This window comes from Loxodonta africana, chromosome 9, assembly GCF_030014295.1.
Source record: "Loxodonta africana isolate mLoxAfr1 chromosome 9, mLoxAfr1.hap2, whole genome shotgun sequence".
Classification (NCBI taxonomy): domain Eukaryota; kingdom Metazoa; phylum Chordata; class Mammalia; order Proboscidea; family Elephantidae; genus Loxodonta; species Loxodonta africana.
This window is the reverse complement of record NC_087350.1, coordinates 49,039,313-49,062,095: the sequence shown is the minus strand read 5'-3', so window position 1 is coordinate 49,062,095 and position 22,783 is coordinate 49,039,313. Positions and strand designations below refer to the sequence as shown.

Sequence of the window (22,783 nt, the reverse complement as noted above, 5' to 3'; positions counted from 1 at the left end):
TTGGGGTTGCTGATTATTTACAGCTCTGACCCCCGAGCAGGTACACAGAATTAAAGGCCTCCCACCGTTCCAATGGCATTTAATTTTATGCTGAAAATGACTACATGCCAATAAGCCACATTGTTCACCATCATCTCTGCAAGTACTTTTGAGGTACTATTACTCAAGTTCACTTAACACCGCTTGACAACTTTAAGCAGATAACAATAGAAGTACTGGTAGTGACGTCTTTTTTTTTTTTTTTTTTTAACCACACGATTTTATGACTTTCTTTATCAAACATGTTGAAATTAATACATGAGTTGAAATGAGTATTTCCTCACCCTTCCTGCTCACTGAGATGTCAGTGAGAGAAGGGGCTGGCAGCCTTGGGCAACCGTAGGTATTCCAAGGCATGGGTGGTCCTGGGTTTGGAGCCCTTGGAAATTGGTCAGTGGTTGGTTTGTGCTGAGCCCTCAGATGTCTGAGGGTGTGTGTTTGGAGGGGAGAATCAAGGGAGGACTCTGGGGAATTGCCTTGGCAAGTGAAATTATAGTTCCCATGCAAAGGGAGGACACAAGAGCTATAATCTTACCCTGTTGCCAGGCAAAGTTCCTACAGATTCATGGCAGAGCTGTCTCCACAAGCAGGAATCCAATTTTATGTCCAAACAAATACAGCATGAAAATTGGACTGCTTCCCTGAGAACGGCAAAGGCAGGTATTCGGGTCAGTTGGCAAAAAAAAAAAAAAAAAGCACCCCCTCTTTCTTCTTTAAAACAGGGGGTGGGATTAATACAGTAGTAGATTAGAGCTTTATTTGTTTAAACCTTGCAGAATCTGTAAGCATTCACAATCCTCTTGACTTGTAATGCCTGATTGTAAAAAGAACAGTTGAATGAGCTCATTGTTTCCTGGGTTTTTTCTTTAATGTATTTTACAAACAGTCTAGTGACAGGCCTGACACACTGATTTCTATGTACTCGCACTTCAGTTTGGGATTACAGCATTAATAACAGAGCTCCATGCATCATGCCATTTTTAAGCATGATCGTTATGATAAAGGGCATATACTTAATTACAGGCCTGCTTAATTACAGCTCTGTTGAAGCTCGTTTGTTTAGGAGAATGCTAATTGCGCCACGGAGCCCACGGCACATCCTTGCTTTCATCTGCTATATGTTGCTCGATGCCGTGTATCAGCGTTTTGTTAAATTTGCCACCAAAAATAAAGAAGAAGAAGAAAACACTGGCCTAGTACTGAAAGGAAATGTGTCTGGCAGATGGCTCCTGGTAAGAGAGAGAGACGAGCAGAGCCCAGCACTTGCTGCACACCTCTCACTATGCGCTGGCCCTTCCCCTGTATGGTCTTGATTTCATTTCTCATAACTGCCCATTTTGCAGACAAGGTAACTGAGGCTCAGAGAGGGGAGGAGGCTCAGGTCTCTTAAACTCCCAGGCTCATCATTTCCCCGCCACACCACACTGTAGCCCCACCACAGCTAGACCCCGGGCGTGAATCCTGGCTCCATTTCTGGTGGTGAGACCTAGAGCAAACTACATAAGTCCTCTAAGCCCTGCTTTCCTTAAATTTAACAGGCAAATGATCATTCTGAGGGTTAAATTATTCAATGCATGTTCATTACCTGGTGTATGGTCAATAAATGTTCAGTTTCCTTTCTTCTTCTTTTTGGCGAAAGTATACATAGCCAAAGATAACACCATTTCATCAATTTCTACATGTACAATTCAGTGACATTGGTTATATTCTTCAGGTTGCGCTACCCTTCTTCACATTATTCTACCACCATCATCTTAAACTCACTGCCCCCTAAGTTTCCTGTTCAATCTTTTGTGATTGTCAATTTGATTTCACGTAGATAATTCTTTAAAAGAGCACGATGCTCAAAGCAGATACACTTTACTAATTAAAATAAGCTATTTTTTGGTTCAAAGAAGACTAGGGAGTAATTTTTGTTTAAAGTTTAAAGATTATCTCAGGGCAGTAATTTGGGGGACTCATCTAGCCTCAATGGCTCTGGAAAATCTGGATTCCATTGTAGATGGATTCTCTTTGTAGAACTTGGCTAGGGGAGAGTTTCTGTTATCACCCAGCTTTGGGGGAGCCTTCTTTATGTCAAACTGGAAGCCAAAGAGTCTGGAGAGAGGACAACTGTGTGCCCTGAGAATTAACACCCTTTGGTGCCAACGATGGTTCAAACCCACTAGCCACTTCCCAGGAGAAAGATGTGGCAGTCTGCCTCTGTAAAGATTACAGCCTTAGAAACTCTGTGGGGCAGTTCTACTCTGTCTTACACAGTCGTTAATGGTCAGAATCGACTCCATGGCAGTCGGTTTGGTTTTTTGGTTTGGTGCCAATGAGGAAAAAATAGGCACGGTACCTGCTTCTGGGTTGTGACTACAGAGTGGTCAGGCAGTGTCACTATGAGAGTCCCTGTATGAATCCCAAGCTGGTGGGGAGTGCAGGTCTGGGAATGCAAATGAACACGCTGAATGGTAGCTCTGTGAGAGCTGGGGCTTCTCGGTCACTGCTCTATCTCTAGCGCCTCAGTGTGTCACCCGGAGTAGGACTCTGCAATAGACTGCACGCTAGAGTGAATATCACAGTCTCTCAGCTTTAAAATAGTAGTGGAGGCAAAATACAGGCATCAGCTTCCAAAGAAACAAGGAAACATGTCCAGCCACCCCACGAGAAGCCAGAATGGAGATGATTTATGAACATTCTTTTAGAACATATGAAAAATGTGTGCCACTGATTTCAAGAATTATGTTTGGTGAACCTCTAGATATTTTAAAATATGGAAAGGCTTCCCAGATAAGTAGAGCAGAAATGGATGTTACGGAATTAGAAGGGGATTTAGCAGTCCCACAGATCAGCTTTCTACCCAGCACACAAAACCCCTCCATACATTCCCCAACAAGTGGCCTTCAGCCAGGACTCTTGCTGCCAGCTCCACTTGTTCTCCTTCATACCATGGCAGAGTCAGCCTGTTGCGTCTGGACAGTCTCCCCTCTGCACGTTCTATCTAAACCCCCTTGCTGTGACAGCTCTGAAAACATTTGACTATTTGATTTGACATTTAATTGAGTTCACCTTCAAGTCTTCTCATATCCGGACCAAGCACCCTTGCTGCACTTACCACATGTTGGGCACAGCGCTGGGCTCTGGGGGTGCAGTGTTGGTGGGGAGGGATGATGATGAACAAAAACAAACAGGATCATGCCTTCCTGGAGCATCAAGCCTGATGGCTTCTCCTTTTCTTGTGTATTCTTATCCAGGAAGGTTCCCTCACTACCCCAGGGCTCCTTGTAGGAATTCCCTTTAGGCTACCTGGGATGAGCCTCTTGAGAATGCAGTCATGGCACTGAACACCACACTCAAGCTCGGAGTTGACCAAGATGGGCGACTCTTTATCCTGAGCACCAGGACTGTAGACTGTAACTTACCATGACATGTCCCCCTATTTTTTTTAAAAGGTCAAATCACATTATTGGCTTATTCAACTACAACCTCAAAGTCTTTTTTCATATTGTCTGCTGTTATTCCATGTAATTTTCATTCCGTCTGGTATAGTACGTGTTTTAGACCTAAAGCACATGGCTTTACATTGACCTCTAGTAAATTCCATTCATTAAACTTAGGCTGTGATCTCAACTTTTTGAGATCTTTACTGGATTTCAGTTTATCCAGTTTATAGACTGTCCTCCAGGCTCCCCATCAGCCAGTTACTAGGTAAACACGCTATACAAGTCTTCATTTAAGTCACTGATAAAGCGCTGGGTACCTCCAGAAATGTCTCTCAAGGTCAACGTCAATCTGTTAATCAGCTTCCTGAGCATCTAGTCCAGCCATGGGTGGATTCTCCTAATCTTAACATTATTCAGTCATATTTACCCATCGTGTCCACATAGATAACATCAGATATTCTGTCAAATGCTTTCCGCCTGCCATAATCTTTGTTATACCAGATTTTTTAAGTAAATAAAATTTAGCCACCAGATTATCTATTTAGCAAACTCTTACTGACCCCCGATGATTTTTGCTTCCATTTTAAGGGATTCCACATGTTAGTGAGAAGTACGATCATGATGAGAACATCTACATCCCTAAGCTTCAGCCCGTAAGATCCTATTGTCTTTCTTTTCCTCTGAATTTGTTAAAGTCTTTTTTCCAGAAAGATACGAGGAACATCTAGCTGGGCCCATCTTCCTATTATGAACTCTGAGATAAGTGGTAGTTTGTCCCAAGGTTCTGTCCCTCTCACTTCACCAGACACCACCTTCATGTGGTCAGGGTTAGGTCTGCACAGGCTCTCCTCATCGTTCCTCTGCTGCTAAGCCTAGTCAGGAGTGCTGGGCCACTGGACTGGGGGCTGAAGTCCACCCTCACTGCTGTCTCTTGCTTCTCAGATAATGTCAGGAATGCAAATTCCCTTTATTCTCTCTAGATGGGCTGGTATGTTCCCATAATGATTTCAATTTCGATCTTTTAACTTCCTCTAGTTTTCCTGTGAAGAAATTACCTGTGAGCCCACCAGGTATAATTGGGTCTTTGCAGACCTCTCTATCACCTCCTTAAAACACAAGTTCTCTAAACACATATTGACATTTAGATAGAAGTAGCTGTCACCAGTGAGGGAGTTATTCACCATATATTATCAGAAACCCCGAACACTGATAAGATTGATGGGTTCCCAGCTTGGTGATGTATGCCAAAGATGTGCTTATTGAAAATTACCCACCAGTCATAGGTCAGTGTGCTTATTGAGTGCTATTTCCAAGGCACCATGCAAGTGCCCTGCAGGTACAAAAAGGCCTCTGACATGGACCCTGTCATCTGTCTAGTGGGCAGAGAGAAGCTGTGAGCTGTGGGTATAAGTGTGTGTATAGAGAGCAAAAAGTGACAGGGGCCATGGAGGCGATAAATATACTGGGCTTTGGAAATTCAAAGAAGAGGTAAAGTAGGCTGTGCCATCTAGTGCTCAATCTTCGATGGCCAGGAGCAGGGTGGTGCATTCACAGTTAAGTGGGAAGTCCAGGAAAACAACGGGACTGGACAGGAGGTGGTAGTGGGTCTGACTTTGGACTATTTACACACATACTTCTGGCCCATATGTCTCATCAGAAGGAGCTTGTAAAAGGGCCACCTCAGAGACTTAGGGAGGTTATGATGTTGTCAGGTGTCACTGAGTTGGTTTCGACTCACAGTGACCCCATGCACAACAGAATGAAACACTGCCCAGTCCTATACCGTCCTCACAATTGTTACCGTGCCTGAGCCCATCGTTGCAAGCCTTACGTCAGTCCATCTTGTTGAGGGTCTTCCTCTTTTCCGCCGACCCTGTACTTTACCAAGTATGATGTTCTTCTCCAGGGACTCATCTCTCCTAACAACATGTCCAAAGTATATGAGATGTAGTTTCGCCATCCTTGCTGTTAAGGAGCATTCTGGTTGCACTTCTTCCAAGACAGATTTGTTCATTCTTTTGACAGTCCATGGTATATTTAGTATTCTTTGCCAACACCACAATTCAAAGGCATCAATTCTTCTTCGGTCTTCCTTATTTAATGTCCAGCTTTCGCATGCATATGAGGTGATTGAAAACACCATGACTTGGGCAGGCGCACCTTAGTCCTCAAGGTGACATCTTTGCTTTTCAACACTTTAAAGAGGTCTTTTGAAGCCGATTTGCCCAGTGCAATGTGTTTTTTGATTTCTTGATTTCTTGCTGCTCTCATGGGTGTTGATTGCGGATCCAAGTAAAATGAAATCCTTGGCAACCTCAATCTTTTCTTCATTTATCATGATGTTGCCTATTCATCCAGTTGTGAGGATTTTTGTTTTCTTTATGTTGAGGTGTAATCCATACTGAAGGCTGTGGTCTTTGATCTTCATCAGTAAGTGCTTCAAGTCCTCTTGAACAGAAGCTTAGGGAGGTCATGATAATGGTAGTCAAAAACGTGAAGGGCCATGGTGTAGAAAAAGGAGCAGATTTGCTCAAAGGAATTCCATCTATACCTAATAGAAGGGCCAAAGGTTTTAGAGTCTCTGTTTCCTGCCTGTGTGACCTCAGCAAGCTCCAGACCCTCTCTGAGCCACTGCTTCCTGGTATGTAGAATGATTAGAAATAATGTGAGTGCTAGGCACCAGCATGTCTCAGTGGCACCAGAAGGGATCAGGAGACCAGAGTGCAGCGGGGGTGGACACTGGTGCACAGCCTTTGTGGCAGACGGTAGTTGAAGCTGGAAAGGGGAACATGGCCTCTTGTTGAATCTTGGGCAGGACTTAGTTCTCCTTCTGTTGTTGCTTTCTAGGGTCCTCTGTTCACCGATGATTTTTTTTTTTTCAGCTGTAAATGAGCATATATGCCTAGGTGCTCAGAGATTTCACTAGCATGTTTGAGTGTGTGCTGTATAACATCACTTGGGACTTCCCTCCTCCTTTCTGGGGAAACTGTCACACTGTTCTGAGCCCTTAGCCCTTTGTCTTCTGGGCAGTTCATGGCAGGTTGCAGGGGACAGCTGTGATGGGAGAATGCCTCTGACCACAGATGTCTCTATCAAAGCCAGGTGGTCAAGCTTTGGGCAGTGGCCTTCAAAGGAGAAGAGAGAAGCTTCCAGTGTAGCAGCTGGGGCCAGCTGTGCCATTTCTTTTGCTTCAAGCTAAGTATTTTTTTTTTCCCTGAAATAAATTACAAATGTAGCTTGTAATGAGCCATTGGGCTCATCTTGATAATCAGAGAAGATGTGTCCCAAGTTTCTTTCCTTTTTTTTCCCCTTTTTCCCACTTTTCTTCCTGCTTCTGCTATTCTTCTTTTTTGGGACTAAAAATATTGTCCACCAGCTATATACTAGAGAAGTCCAGTCTTAGAAGACATTGGGGGAAGCAAAGAACATCATTTCCCAGTGAACCCACTCACCAAGGCTTCTATTTCGCTTAGTCCATTTCTTCCTAAAACCACAATTTACCAGAAAACCATCATCCTCAGGGGAGTCTCTGGGTAGTGCAAACAGTTAAGTGCTTGGCTACTAACTGAAAGGGTTAGAGGTTCTAGTCCACCCAGACGCACCTCGAAAGAAAGACCTGGCAATCTACCTCTGAAAAATCAGCCATCGAAAACCCCATGGAGCACAGTTCTACTCTGCCACACATGGGGTCTCCATGCATTGGAATCAACTCAACAGCAACTGGCTTGGTTTTTTGGTTTTATCACACTCAGGGTGAAGCCCCTACCACCGACTGCTAGGCTGCACATCCCTGGCACAAGTATCTGGGACTGGCGTGGTCGAGTTTGGCCTTTGCTCATTTCTCACTTTGTGCAGACCTAAAGGAGAAGCCAGACACCAGGAAGTGTGCCTGCCCATCCCAGCAGCCATTGCTGTGTCTCATGTTTTGTTAAATATGACCCATCCCTCTGAGGTGCCAGAATTCCAGCACTGAGTATTATAGTGTTACCATTAATAAAGGGTGCTTATCCAAGGAAAGAGGGTGCTAGTGGACTCATACTCTGGCTGTGTTTTCCTCGGCGTGCTGTCGATAACCATAACCTGGGGACGCACTTGGAGGCAAGAGGGGACTGTGGAAGAGGACAGGTAGTCTTGTTCCCCTTTCTCACATCACCCAGCTGCACTATTGGACCCTTGGCTCTTCATATGGTTTCATATGTAGTCGTTTTATGCCCTTTCTTCCATGTTTCCTGTTAAGACCAAGCAGGCTAACAAGCCTCAAGTCATCCCTTGAAGCCCCAGGACCTAAGTAAATGAGAGTTAACGACGGTGCCCCTGCAGCCCCCACCTTTGAGCACCACTGGCTGGGCAGGTGCCTCACACATACCACTTCTAACTTGCACAGCAACCCTTAACATGGATGGTACCATCCTCGTTTTAACTGGTGAGAAGCTTGTCTGAAGTCATGGCTGGGATTCAAACCCAGTCTGTCTGATCCATAAGTTACTCTTTCCTTCAAGTTAGAATTTCCCCCATGGACCTGATATGATTAGTCTTAGCTTGTTGTTAGCTGCCATCACACTTGCCCTCAACTCATGGTGACCTGAGGCCCAGCCCTTTGTGGTCCTCATAATCAGTTGTGGCTGGACCGTGGTGATGCATAAGTTTTCATTGGCTGATTTTCAGAAGTAGGTCAACCTAGGTCTCCTGCGTGGAAGGCAAAAAGTCTACCACTAAACCACCACTGCCTCATCGAGTCTTAGCTAGAGACTGTCTAGTGAACATGCTTCCTGCCTGCATCCTCACAGAGCGTGGCTTCATCCCGTCTCAGCTCTGCCTGTGCTGTGTTCCTGCCTTAGCCCATTGGTAACTCTCACTGCTCACAGATTGGAATCGTGACTCCTCAGCAAGGGCTTTAGGCTCCCTCTCTGCTACCAAAGCTCTTGTCTGCACACCCGCCTGGTGTCAGGGATGTGCAGGGAGGGGGAGTCCAACTCACCCACTCACTGTTGGCTGTGGATCCCTGGGAACATGGGTGGCACCTGCTCTCCCCCACCCATTGGCTCACCTGTACCGTCAGTGTTGACATCGTAAGTTATTGAACATGGATGGTGTCTTCAATGCTGTTTTCTCTCTTTTGCAGCAATGGATGGTGTGCCTTTTATGATTTCAGAGAAGTTTTCTTGTGTTCCAGAAAGTGTAAGTTTTAAGCAAGATTGCCCTTCCCTGCTGCCACCCCAGCCTGAAGCCCCTTCCCTCTCGATTTCCACAGCATGCTAGGCTCTTCAGGTGCCCCTAACATTCCTGCCTCCATCTGAATTGTCTTTCCCATGGAAGCTTAACCCTGCAGTCCAAGGACAGTGACTCCTGAGAGCAGGAAGCAGGTGGTATCACCTGTGCCCCTTCAGGTAGTGCCTACACATAGTAGGTGCCTAAGAAGTGAAAGAAATAATGGATGAGGGATGGGAGAGGAGACAGACAGACTAACAGACAAACACAGATGCAGCCAAACTTTTTTCATTTCAGATGTGATGGTGAATTTGACTGAACCCCATGGGTTGTAAATGGCCTTATTTTCCAGGTTCAGCGTAGTGATTTTTCTTCTTTTTTGTTTAACTGTGACAACATACTGCAGAAAAGAGGCTGCCTCGTTTCTCTTTGTCATTGCTGCATTCGTGGTAGCTGCATGCTCTGCTTGGACACAGAGGCCTCCACGTGGTGGTGGTGGCACCATAGAGGCACGGTGCCTTGTAGCTGGGGGTCTCCACTTGGAGTGGGGGTGCTCACCCCAGGCCAGCATTAACCCCACACAGTGGAGCGAACCCCTGAGCTGTCTCTAATGACAGAGCGACTGAGTGAACTGGCTGGGTTGTAGGCCAGAACTGGGACATGGAGGGTGCCCACCACACACAGTGCTGAGGGATTGTGTGTGGGGGGCTGCAGGCCCTGCCTGGCACATCTGGGGTCTTCTCTCAGATAGTGCTGCCCCAGGATGGCAGTGGCCCTCTCTCAGCTGTGCAGCCCCAGTCCACACCAGCTCAATAGACTTGTTCCTGTTTTTTTTCCTTTCTGCAGAAGTTTGCTTTGAGTAGCCAATAAACCTGAAGGCCCCAGATTGGGTACCAGCAAAAGAATCCTTCAGTGTTTTTCTTGGATCCAGCTTAAAAACCACCCGGCTTGAGATTTGACCTGTTCTGTAGTTTCCATTTTCATGAAATATAATAGGCCTCCTCTGAACCCTTCTGGTAAGCAGCTTAATCTTGAAAAATGCTCGCGACGTGACACTCGGAGCATGAGTAACTTCAGCCGACTTCACTTGGCTATGTTGCCATAGAGACGCTGGCGCCTCTCCCGCCCGTTCCCTTGGAGAGGCTGTTCTGTCCTGCTTACAGGTTCCAATCGGGAAAGTTTAGTGGGGTAGTTAGAGCCTAATGATACAACAGCTGGCCCTCTGCTGGATCCCAAGCAGCGCGGCCGAGTGGGCAGGCGGCCTCCGTTCTCCTGCCACTCGGGCTGGCAGCTCAGAGAGAGCCAAACTGTTTTGTGGCCACTGGCAGAGCAGCTCCAGGAGCTTATGTCTAATTCATGGCCTCATCCCAAGATTGCCCTCACAAATGTGCGGCTGCCGGGGCGCTGCCGACTCAGCAAGTACTCCAGGCCTGCCGGCTCTGGCCAGCCCGGTGCCGAGTGCTCCAAGTGCGTTCTCTCTCAATCCTCCCAACAGCCCTGCGAGGAGAGAGTGCCCTGCCGCTTTCTAGCAGGCGAGGAAATGATGAAGTGATTTAACTGAGGTTGGATCATTAAGAGGTGTTGAGCATGATCTTAAACCTGGGTCGCTATGAGTCGGAATCGACTCGATGGCAGTGGGTTTGGTGTTGGGTTTGGAATCCAGAGTCAGACCCTAGAAATCCCTGCTGGCAGAGTTCAGGCTGGCTCAGTCCTGCGGTGGCTCTCTTGCCCTGCTCTGCCTCTGGGCTACAGTTCAGAACGAGGAAGGCCCTGCGGTTTTGTCGGAGATGCCAGTTCACGAAGCTACAGGAGGCTGGGTGGAGGGCCCACAGAGGGCTCAGACCATGGCCTCACAGACGGAGTCCCCTCTGCCCTCTCACCTGTACATTTCAGCCGGTCTCCTCTGGGCCTCCAGCCAATGCCCACTGCCACGTGTGTTTGATTACTTACGCTGTCTATTGAAAAGCCAGCATTTTCATAAGAAAAGGCCCTGTCTTCATGAAATTATAGAAACACCCATTAAAATGCAGTATTATCATTTTTTCACCACCATTGAGTTTTGAAATGATAATTTATGGACAGTTATTTCATTCACCTTACATTTTCAAAGACTTAGAATTCCCCCTAGCCCTTCCTGGATAGAAAGGGGTCCTGGACAGGAGACTCACTATCCCCGCCACCTGGGATTCCTTAGACCCATTGCTCTACGTAGACATAGCAGTCAGGGCAGCATTTGGTGGGAGGCTTGGGCACCTTCAGCCCTACAGCTGCAGAGAGAGGGCAGACCTTGCCTGCTTTTTTGTTGTAGTCAGAGGACCAAGGAGTGTCCTCACACCAAACAGACTTGACCCATTTTCTTGAAGCATCTTTTTTCTGTTTGCCCCCACTAATGATTACAGCGGAGTCCCTGAGTGGCGCAAATGGTTCAGTGCTCAACTATTAGCCAAAAGGTTGGTGGTTTGCACACACCCAGAGGCGCCTTGGAAGACAGGCCTGGCCAATCTCCTTGCACACATGGGGTCACCAAAAGTCAGAATTGACTCCAGGGCAACTGACAACAACAACAAAGTGACTGGAGAGTCCTGCCGGCATGCACCTGTATGTCCTGTGGAAAAGGGATGGACAATGTGCTAGGTTGCACAGGGTGGTTTGAGATTTCCGGTTTGAGATTTTTGTACATAAAAACAAACGTGAAGGAGCATTTTCTAGCCATTTAAGAGGGTGACTTGTTCTGTGTTTTCAGATGCAGCCCTTTGATCTCTTGGGAATCACCATCAAATCTCTGGCAGAAATTGAAAAAGAGGTAAGTAAGCTGCCCAAAGCAGGAGCAGGAGGTGGGGTTGGGCTGCCCCTTGCTCACCTCAGGGCCTCTCATCTCCCAGTAGAGATTGTTCCAGAAGCAGGAAGGACCTAGTAGTAGTGGCGCCCTTCTGAGAAAACATTTTTATTTCACTCAAATTTATTTCTTAGAAAAAGAAACTCAGTTTTAATGTATTTATTGCTTCGAGTCAGATATGACAGTTGTCTCCTTGTCTTCTCTAAGTCACAAGGTTTTAAGTGACAGAACGATCGATTCTGCTTCATTTCATAAAAATGTCTCCGCTTAGACAAGGTGAGGGCAGGGAGGTGGGCCTGGGGTCAACTTTCCTTCTTCCTTCTGTTGTAATACTTGCCACCAGCAGGGGCTTTGTGAAGTTGCCCATGTTTCTCACAATTTAGGGGAAGGGCAGGACACATGCAGTTGTACTTGGTAAGCGAGGCCCCATTTGACAGCCTGGTTTGAGATAGTTTGGATGTTTGCCTAATAAAAAGAGAAAGAAATTCGGGATTGGAGTACTCTGAAGAAAGAGAGTGGAGATAATGGAATCCGACCAGAGGTCAGATGTGCCCGTGTTTTCCGTTTTCATAAGGCAGCATTAGAGTGTGTGCATCTTTTTTTATGTATAGAAGGTTGTTAAGCAGTCACATGCTTGCAGCCAGCTCTCCTTGGAGAGGCACATTTGTCTCAAAGATGGAAATGGTAGAACCATTTCAATATTCTCAGTTCCTTTGGGTTTTCTCTTGTGTACCCAGCCCTCAGAAGCAGGTTGCATTATTGAAAGATGGCTGAAATCAAGGAAAATTGAATCAATGTAGCACAACAAATTTCTAAACCTGTCATAGCAAAAACAAGACAAAAAAGTCCCCCTTTGCCTTTGATTCCTATAAATCATAAAAAGGAACCTGATTGTCATATATAGTTTTTTTGTGTGTTTTTTTGGCAACTTAGGGGAAAAATGGCTAGTTACTGCATCAGAAATAACACATGTGCATAGAATTTCATGTCTGCCTTTCACAAAATCAAGGTAGCCAAGGAAGATTTGAAGGGCCACCTGCTTGTGAACACCGCCTTTGCTTGGGGTGCTGCCTGGGTGGGAGCTCAGTGAATCTTTGTGGAAGGCCTTGGAGGGTGGCCTGCTCTGGCTGCAGGGGGCAAAGCTGGTTAAGACGGGCAAAAGGCATAGTGACAGGCATCTGAACCAACCAGCTTCACCACTGCCTGGGGGCAAGTCACACCCCCTCTCTGTTTAAAACGGGGACAGCACTAGAGCCCACCTATCTCGAAGGTTCCTATGTGCACTAAACGAAGATGTGTAAAAACCCTGGCAGACAGCGTGTGCTCCATCACAGGTGGTTAGGTATTGCTGAGGCGGCGTGTGCAGAGAAAGGGAACAGCCATTGAATGTGGAGCTTTCGCTGCCCTCCTGGCCTCCTCTGGCTGGCTTATCTGTGGGCTGTGACAGCAGCACCGCTTGTTAACCACTTGCTGTGGGGCTGGGATTCTCAGCCCAAGTTGACTAAGTGAAGGCCATTCCCCCCCTTTCATGGTCAGAAATTAAGGCCCTGAGAGGTGAAGTAACTTGCCCAAGGCAAGACTCAGACCCAACTGTGTTGTGCTTCAAACTCCCTCTGCTATGACTTGCAGTCATGGCTTCATGTCCCCCTAGGGGTACACTTTGACCTGGGTTCTAACCCCACTGGGCCTTCAAGTATCCAGGTTGGAGTGAAGTGGGTGAGGGTCCCAGTGTAGGGCCAGTGCATGTGGTAAGAACCACCATAAGTCTTAATTCCCTTCCCCACCCTACGTACTAAAGTCTGACCCAAATAATGTCTTCCATTAGAATGCACTGACTTAGTGTCAGGTGCTGAGAGATGAGGTGTGGCTCCCCAAGAGGTGGCAGAACCAGGTGTGTAAAGAGGGGCTGTGGAGTCAGCCACCCTGAACTTGAATCTCAGCTCTGCCACTTAACCTCTTTGAGCCTCAATTTTCTCTTCTGTAAAATAGGGATAATAATATTTGTCCTGTAGGATTTATGGGGGGTTAACTGTAAGTGGCTTAAAATAGTGCCTGCCATAGTTAACTGCTCAGCTAATGTTAGGTGCTGCAGTTATGACCGTTATTATCGTTGTTCTCCTTTTCTATGAGTAAGGAAATGTGGTGCAGTGGTTAAGAGCTTAGCTGCTAACCAAAAGGTCAGCAGTTCGAATCCACCATTCGCTCCTGGGAAACCCTATGGAGCAGTTCTGCTCTGTCCTGTAGGGTCGCTATGAGTTGGAATCAACTCAATGGCTACAGGTTTTTTTAGAAGGGCATGTGAGTCAGTGTAAATCCATCCCCATTTCAGCACCCCAGGCTGCCCAGTCACTGGTGGCTGAGTAGCATCATCCTAGTGCTCAAAGCCTAGCTTTGTTTTGTGTTTTTAGTGATGGATTAAAAAGCACATCTGTGTTCCCTGTTGAAGGAAAGTAAAGTGGAGTTAAAGAAAATGTGGGAAAATGGGGAGTGGTTAGACACATTAGAAAGGGTCTAAAACCATAACAATATTACCTCAGTCAGGAATGCTATGGAGTTTGTCGTTTAATTTGAGGATTTAAAAGTTACTTACACTGGCCATTCAAGTGCGTTTAATGGCGATTAGTATGTTGATATTCGTACACTTTGGTGAACGGATTCCTTCTTTTGCAACAATGTCAGAAGATCTTCCTCGCAAATAAGCCCGACGGTTGCTCCTTTGAGCAACTACACTCGCATTGCTCACTCGTGTTGGAGACCAGAGGGGGCGCTATGCCTGCGGCCCACTGGCCTCTGCTCTCAGGATCCCTGTGCTGGGCCCCCGGAGTGGGCCAGGAGTCCCCTTGGTCCTGATGGTTTTGTGTTTGCTCCTTTTCATTCACAAGTCCAGCTGCTGCTTGGTGGGGCAGGAGAGATGGGCCCTGTGCTTGGGGACGGGCCTGGGAGCCAAGGGATCCCAGCTAGGAAATTTGCCTCACTCACTGTAAACCTTTGTATTTTACACCATTAAACCAGAACCAAAAAATAAAAATACAGTCAGGGAGGCTGCCTTTGGGTTTGGGGGTACAGACACAAGACCCACTTATCTATCTCGTCCTTTGTCCCTTCTGCACACCTGAGCCAGTGGGGAGGGCTCAGTGCCTCCTGGGAGGCCGCTTTGTGCTGGGGAAGTCCTTCCTCTCCTTTCCCCCTCGATGCTCCATCTACAGAGGAAACTTGGGCCACGAAGTTGAGTGACTTGCCAGAATCCCACAGCAGCAAGAGAGCCAGCCACTCAGGATATCTCAAGCCTAAAAGGGGCATGTGTGACTGTGGCCTGGCTGAATATACAACTGTCCTCATCCACTACAGGGTAGCCCCAGCTTTAAAAGGAAGTAGAAATGAAGCTCCTGAAGGCAACATTTTGTTCTGTTTTACCATCTCTTGTCTGTCCAGAATTAGAACCAGTTTGCTCTTACGCCAGCTTTAATTTTACTTACCCTACCTTGCCGGGGCGGGGGGGGCAGGGGATGTTTCTGAATTTAAGCCAGTGCTTCATTGCCACCATTTAGCCTCAGGGACAGGTCACCATATGAACGAACCCCATGACCCTGTCTCGTTGAGTATGGTGGTCCGGGGCAGGAGCAGGACAGCCTGAAGTAAATGCTAGTCACTAAAAGGAACAAACCAGCAGTCAGCCAAGGAGAGCTGCCCCCTGGTGTCCCTACCCCAGCAAGGACCCACAGTGGACTCGAACATCCCCAAGCCCAGGAGTTGCCTGGAACAGATGGAGAGAGACAAGGTGTCACCCCAGTCATGGGTACACAGAGCACCTCCAGTCCCCCAAAGTCCTGATATGATCAAGGGAGAGTGTGGTACTGAGCCCGGGTAGTCAGAGCAACTTGAAAGCAGGACACGTGCGCTGGCGGTGTGTTGGGCAGCATGGCACAGAGCACACCCACTGGCCGTTAGTTAACGGGTGTTTATAGGGTTGTTTGCGGGCCGTGTCAACAGTGGAGGCAACATAGTTTAGTGGAGAGAGCACAGATTTTGAGTCTGGATGCCTGGGGTGGGATACCAAATCTGCCACTTGGGTTGGACCCTGGGCAAGTCCCTGAGCTTCCCCACCTTATGTTCCTCACGTGATCGCAGGCCTGGTTACCCTGCCCCAGGGCACACAGCTTCACTGCGAGCACCTTGCCATTGGCGGGCTCCGCTCCATCGTCACCGCTGGCGCTGCTGCAGCTGCTGTGCTGTGGACAGGGATTTCCTCAGTAGTCGTGGTATTTGTAGCACTCAGGTCAAGTTTCATGAAAGTCACCCAAGAATGGGCGTATTTTAAGGTTAAAATCAATATGTATGCCATCGAGCAGATTTTGAAAAATAAATCATTGAAAAGGCAAAACCTCTTACAACTCAGAAATACTCTTTTGCGGTATGGTTTGTTGAAAATGAATGAAACCACAATCAAGCTTTCAGGCTCATCATTCTCCTACCGCCCAACGGGGGTCACAGCCTCTGTCCTGGCCCCTGTCATTGGTCCACCCATGGTTCAGAGTGGGACTTTTCCGTCTTCCCGGGCGCGAGGAAATTCTTCTGAGAAAGCAAAATTTTGCTCATCTCCCCAGGAGGCCATGAGGAAACAAGGGAGGGAGCTGGCCGGAAGGAGCGAGCAGCTACACAGCGGGAATGGAAATGTTTTTTTTCTGGCTCTGCCCCACCCCCAGCCCCAGCCCCCACCCCGCTGTGGGTCTGGACAGCAGCGGGTTTGGCTCTGCAGCAGGGCAGCAAGTGACCCCATGGACCTGTGTCCCCAAAAAAAGAAGCCCTTATTATCCTCCCTGCTGCCTGAACAAAAGCTTCTCTCTGTTCAGGAGCTGGGAAAAGCATTTCGCAGCCCAGACCCCTGTGATGAAGCATCTTCTCTCGGAGTGAGAAGATAGGCATATAAATATTCTCCATCTCTGCCATTCTTTATTTCCCTTGTAAGCAGTCGCCCCATTTCTCCAACTGATGGATTCTCCATCGCAGCCACGGTGGGAGTCCCCGAGCTCTCCAGTCCAGGCAGCAGCTTCTCAAATAATCCCTGTGTCTTGGTTACTTCTTCTTGGGGCCTGTTTGTCCTCTTCACCCACCCACTACTCCACCCTACCCTGTGGCCCGTCCACCCCCTCCTCACAGATCACACCATCCCTTGTCTCAAAGAGTGACTGGCAGGAGGCTGCGGCCTTGATTATGGACTTGATGCTGCATGCATAACCACCTCCAAGCCCTTTAAAAATCCCAGTTAAGATTTCTTATGATGAAACGGCATCAGGTAGGTGAGAAATCCCAAGTGCCTTCCAGTTCTGTAAAAATCCCACCTGCTGCCCACCTCCCCCTTCCCTTCACTGGGTGCTGCAGTCAAAACATGGCGCACAGAAGTGCTCATTAGCCCACCACACTTACTGGTGGAATGAACCGGCCTCCATTTTCACTTGACTTTAAAGCTGAAAGACGAGGGAGCGTCTAATTAGTAAGGGACGATCTAATATTAATCACTCCCTTAAAATTGACAAGGGAGGCAGTTCATTTAACCACTTAATTGCTACAGGTTTTTATGGGCTGCTGTTTGCAGACATATTTAATGAAGAAGTTATAAATCTAAGGGAGCTTAAAATTTTAATTTTATACCTAAATATTTTCCTTGTTCTCATGTTTGTAGTCAATTCTCAAGAGTATAGTCACGTGGGATGTTCTTTAAATGAACATATTTGCTAACTGGCGTGATTTCAGTTTTTAAAACATTGGTTCCAGCAATTAGGCATTTTTTTTCAGTTCCCAAATGACTAGAGAAATTCGTCTTGATTATAATTGCTCTTAGCCACGCATATCTAATTTGTGTCTTTTTAAGTGTTAATTAGTAAACAGTTTGAGCTGACATCTTTATGTGTTTGTGTGTTGAAAAATGGGGCTTATTGCTTATTTAGCATGGGGCCGATTCCGCTAGCATTTACGTCATGACTTGGAGGTGAAATTAATGAAAACACATTTGGCAGTGCGAGGTAGAAAGAAATTTTGAACACAACTTTTGGAGCTCCCGTTTGCATGAACTTCTGTGGGCTCCTTCAAATCTATGAGGTTAGGGTGGGTTTGGGACCTAGATACTACAGGAAAAAAGTGAGGCAGAAGATTTTTGTATCAGTAATGAAATGGCAGAGTCCCAATTTTATAAAAGCAGAGTGTTCATATCCCAGCACAATTGTTCATTCTTCCTACTTTTGGAAAGCGTTCGTTATGCTTATGAATGTCAAAGAATTTCGTGGAGGGAGCTGTTGCAGCAACTTTTGTGGTCCCTTTGCACCATCTAGTGGTCAGGCCTTAAACTGCAGAAGAAAAATAAGGTGCCTTCTTTTCTGAGATTGGGCATTTTCACCCTGTAAAATCCCTTTAATTTCCTTATTTTTCAGTCAGGAAGCTGAAATATTTGGGGAAAAATTTCTGCCTACAGAATTTATGAAATGAAAATTAGTTAAATGAATAAAAGTTAACCTGTCCTGTTCTCCTTTTTTCATGTTGCTCAAAGACACAGAGCTGCCAACTAAAATCCTAGCCCGCTATCTGGCTGAGTTGAGATCAGTCCGTAAAGAAACAAATAATGAACCAGTTAAAGTGAAAGCCTTTCTGAAAGCACACATACAGTGGCTTCTTTTGAAATATGGGAAGTAGGTCGGAGACCACCACCTCACAGACAGGAGTCTGACCACAGCCAGGACCACAGTTCTCAGGAACCACATAGCACAGCAAGAACAGCTGGTGTCCCGTAAATTGTGGAGAACCTTCCGGGCAGTTCATCATCTTAAGCAGCTATACTGCCTATCAGGATTGATTTTTTTTTTTTTTTAAGTATTTAGGGTTTCCTCCTTGAGTACAAAAGTTGTACATGTTTATAAAAATGCAGCATTTAGACAAATACATAAAGTTAAAGATGAAAGTCTACTGCAGCCCCACTCCTCAGCTACACACACACGTTCAAACATGTTAACCGGGCTCACAATGTACATTATGTCCTGTAACTTGCCTCCACACTTGGCAGTCTGTCTTACACACCTTTCCATGTCGGTTCACACTGACCGCTTCGTTCCTTTCAATGGTAATATGTTGTTCTCATTTATGATTATGTCATAATTTACTTCCAATCCACTGTTGACTTTTGAGTTGTTTCCAATTATTCCTTATTACGCTGCTACCGTGTATTTCCTTGTACACGTGTCTTTGCTCCCATGTGTCTTTCTTTAGAAAAACACGTATTACCTTTTGCCTTCCAAAAAGGTTGTACCTGTCGCAGCTCCCACCAGTGGTATGACAGGGCCTGTTTCCCACGTCCTCACTGTAGCGAAGCATCGCTGGTATTTTTGGTATTTCACGTTGTTTAATTAATCATCTTTAACTGTTTTTAAAGTTGAAATCTTTTCATATGCTTATTGGCCATTTGTGTCTCTTTTGTGAATTTCTTCTGTTTGTGTCTTTCGCCCAGTTTTGTTTTGCTTTTTTCCTGTTGGCTTTTTTAGCCTCATTCATTTTTAAGAGCTCTTTGTTTTAGTTATAGCAACTTCTCTATCATAGGTCCAAACACACACACACACACACAACTAGTGTCTTTTCACCTTGTTAATGTGTTTTGCTATACAAAAGTTTTAAAATTTTTGTGGGCAATTTTTTTCTTTATTTTAATGTTTTCTTCATCTTCGTGGCATACTTAAAAAAAAAAGCCCATTGTCTTCAAGTCAGTTACTTAGAAGATTATGAAAATATTCACCCTGATTCTTCTACCCTTTTATATTTTAATATATTAAAATAGTAACTGTTTTTAGCTGCTTAATCCATGTGAAATTTATTAGAATGTAAGAACTAGACCCAGATTTATTTTGTCCTAAAGTGCTAGTCAGATTTTTCAGTATTTATTAGAGTTCTTTCTTTAGTGAATCTTAAATGCTGCTTTTTCCATATAGTTTCATGTATAAGTGATCAGTAGATATATTTCTTGACTCTGTGCTTCTGTATTGTTCTATTTTTCTGTTACTGCCATACTGTTTTGAATCCTGTAGCTTTTTAATAAGCTTTAATATATGATAGGATTAGTTTCCCCTTGTTAATCTTTTTTCCCCAAAATTTTTTAAAACTGTGTTTACAAGATTATTTTTCTAGCTGTACTTGAGAATATTGGGGAGTGAGAAGGATCCAAAAAATCCATTCTAGATTTTTATTGTGATTACATTGAGTGTATCTGGAGAGAGTCTCTCTATCCAAGAACACGGGATGCCTCTTGTTTACCCAGGTCATTCTTTACGTGCCTCAGCAGAGTAGGATGGTTTCTTTGTAGAGATCCTACGTTTTTTTTTAGGTTATTTCTAAGCGTCTTACGTTATTGTTGCTCTTGGGAGTGGGATTTCTTCTTCCATTATTTTCTGTTGTTTGTATATGATGAAGCTATTGATTTTTGCATATTGATTTTAGAGCTGCTTATCTTACTGACTTCTCTTACTGTTTCTAATGGTTTTTCCATTGCTTTTCTTCAGTTTCCCAGGCAGGCAGTTATGTCATCTACAAATACTGATGCCTGCCTCCTTCCTTGCAGCACTTATCCCTCTGGCTTTGTGCCTTTGTCTGACACCTTGGCCAGCACTTTCACATCCCTGGGCCACCTTGTCTTACTCGTGTTTTGAATGAGAAGTTTCTAGTTTCAATATTAACTCAATCGTGCTGTGTTTTGGTTTGCTGTATATAGACATACCTTTTTATCATGTTAAAAAATTAGTCATCTATTCCTATTTTTCTAAATGTTTTAATCAGGAATGGATAGTGGCATTTGATGAATGTCTTTTAATCATCTATTGAGATGATCATATAATTTTTTCCACAGGCATATTAATACAGTGAATTATATTAATAAAGTTGCTAATTCTGAGAGCCGTAGGGCTCCCCCACCTCAGCCCCCTCCCCTGCCCTTTTAGTTCTGTCAGCAGCAGTGTTAGCTAAGCAGCAGCCACACAGGTCACCCCCTCAGTGGCCCTGGGCATTCGTCCTATAAGTAAGAGAGCTTGATTGATCCCATTGAAATGAAGCTGAATCAGAGATGGTGTTTGGCAGACAGAGTTACCTGCCCTGGTTACCCTCATGCCCTGTATACCTGCACATGCAAAATTACAGTCACGATGAATATTTGGTCTTTTGCAAGTCCTTCATGAGAGGGTTTTTCTATCCTTTTCTTGTTACCTGGAAACTTTTACCTTTAAGTTTTAAATAAAGTAACATGTGTTTTTAAAAGAATGACTAGGAAATTGCTGGCATGGATGTAAATAATGCGCATAAATACAAGACCAAAGGTGGGAGGGCATCTTCTCAGGTGACCCCACAGCCTCTGGCTTTTCACCCAGAAGTCAGTCCTGGGATGCAGTATCATTTGAATTATTTTCCATAGACAACAGAGAAAACGGAAAAGACAACGAAATCTTCATTTCTGAAAGCCTGACTCAGTGAGGGATGGCCCCGAGGCTGTCTGCACGCACAGACATGCATTGATCCAGCCACAGTCCTCCTTCAGTCCACAGCCCCGCCCAGAGCCCCGCCCAGGGCAGATGTTGGACAGGCAGGTGCCCACCAGGCCCCAAAGGAGGGACAGCCAGAGGAGCCAGGCACGTTCTGTGTCCCTATTAATCATGCAGCAATCTGTTCCACCACAAAATGTGCTTTCCCCCATTTTTTCGTGAAACATGTGGACTTCTCAGCCCATCTTTCATTTTCCTACTTTCAGTAGTCATGAGCACAAGAAATATTTCCCTTTCTTACTTTGCTCCCGTCAACCCCCGCCCCATACATACACACAAGACAGTCACAGTGATCGAGTGGCAGTTGACACCCTGCCCTCTGGGGCATTTGTAGGGAGTAGTGGGGACTGTGGTGAAGTGAAAAGCACATGGCCCTCTAAAGGAAGCAGCCTCCACTCACCTGTGTGAGGCTGATGGTTGTGAAGAATGAGGGTCCAGAATTGCCATATTCCCCTAGTTTTTCAATAGAAGCTGGGAAATGTTGGCGTTTTATGCAAAGTCTCTCAATGTTCATAACTCGTTATTTTTAAACACCATCCAGGCCAACACCAGCCTGTGGTCTGTGCATAGAGATACAGACACAAATCACACCCAGACTCGTATTTCATCATCCACAGTGATGAGGTGCCGCCGTAGCCAGCATTGGCCCAGTACTTTGCATGCATGAGTTACAATACCACGGGATAGGGACCATTCACACAGTGATGCTTAGAGGCTGTGGGAATTCAGGGGGCTCCAGGGTGCCTGCCCAGCAGCAGAGAGAACTGACATACTGCTGCTTCCACAAAGGACTAAAAACCAGAATGGCCCCCCACCTGCCCAAGGACTGAGCACCTAAGCTAGCTGGCTTCTCTCCCTTACGTTGAGCTGTACCCAGAACCTGCTCTGTCACTCACTCAGTCTTTCCATGTGTGCATCTGTCCATCCATCCATCTGTCCATCTATCCTGCCATCCACTCATCTATCCATTCCTCCACCCATCCACTCATCCATTTCTCTGTCCATCCATGCACCCATCTATCCACTCACCCACCCCCCATTCACCCATCCACTCATCCATCCATCCATCACCATTCTTCTACTCTGGACCATGACCTCCACCAGGCTTTGGAGCTACAGAAGTGGCCAAGACTCCATCTCTACCCTGTACTTCAAGAGGATATAGAAAGGGCTGTGGAGCCCAGGGGAGGGAGGAATGTGTCCCAAAACATGTGCCCCTTTAGCTGGGCCTTAAAGGACAAATACAGCTTTGCCACCCAAGGGAGGAAGAGTGTTCCAAACAGAGGGAACAGTGTGTGGAAAGGCACAAAGGTGTGAATGGACCAGACATGTAGGAAATGGTGCAGGGAGAGGAGATCAGAGACACTGCATGGGGGGGGTGGGGGGGCAGGTTCTGGATGGAAGGTGCTTTGTGAGCCCTGAGAAGGAGGGGGACTCTCTGGGTTCTGAGCCATGGAGACAGGCAGCTCGGGGCCTCACCTGCCGCTTCGCCATCCCCCAGAAGGAGTCCTATGCCAGAAGCAGGAAACCCTTTGCCAGTCTCAGGAGGAGAGGAGAAGAGAGGGAGGTGGATGTGCACAAGAACTGATGGAAATGCCAGATTTCTTGGCATGGAAGGATGAAGGGGCTGAATCAGTGGACAGGCCTGCATTCGTTCAGCAGCTGTTCCAGAGCCTGCTCCATGTCAGGCTCCATGCCGGGCACTGTGC

At 46.1% G+C, this 22,783-nt stretch overlaps 1 protein-coding gene across 7 annotated transcripts in view; it reads left to right on the top strand.

Annotated features, from left to right (window-relative positions):
• Nucleotides 1–22,783, top strand: part of MVB12B (multivesicular body subunit 12B) — a 181,814-nt gene that overhangs the window by 145,415 nt on the left and 13,616 nt on the right. For 4 of the 7 annotated variants that reach the window (XM_023544911.2, XM_064291425.1, XM_023544913.2 and 1 more), the window contains 2 exons: nucleotides 8,590–8,645; nucleotides 11,419–20,479. In XM_023544911.2, the coding sequence (XP_023400679.1) occupies nucleotides 8,590–8,645; nucleotides 11,419–11,589 (227 nt within the window). In that variant the 3' untranslated portion in view covers nucleotides 11,590–20,479. Of the gene's footprint in view, nucleotides 1–6,565; nucleotides 8,563–8,589; nucleotides 8,646–11,418; nucleotides 20,480–22,783 lie in introns of those variants that run through there. The other 3 variants (XM_023544912.2, XM_064291426.1, XM_064291428.1) reach the window with 2 other exon arrangements.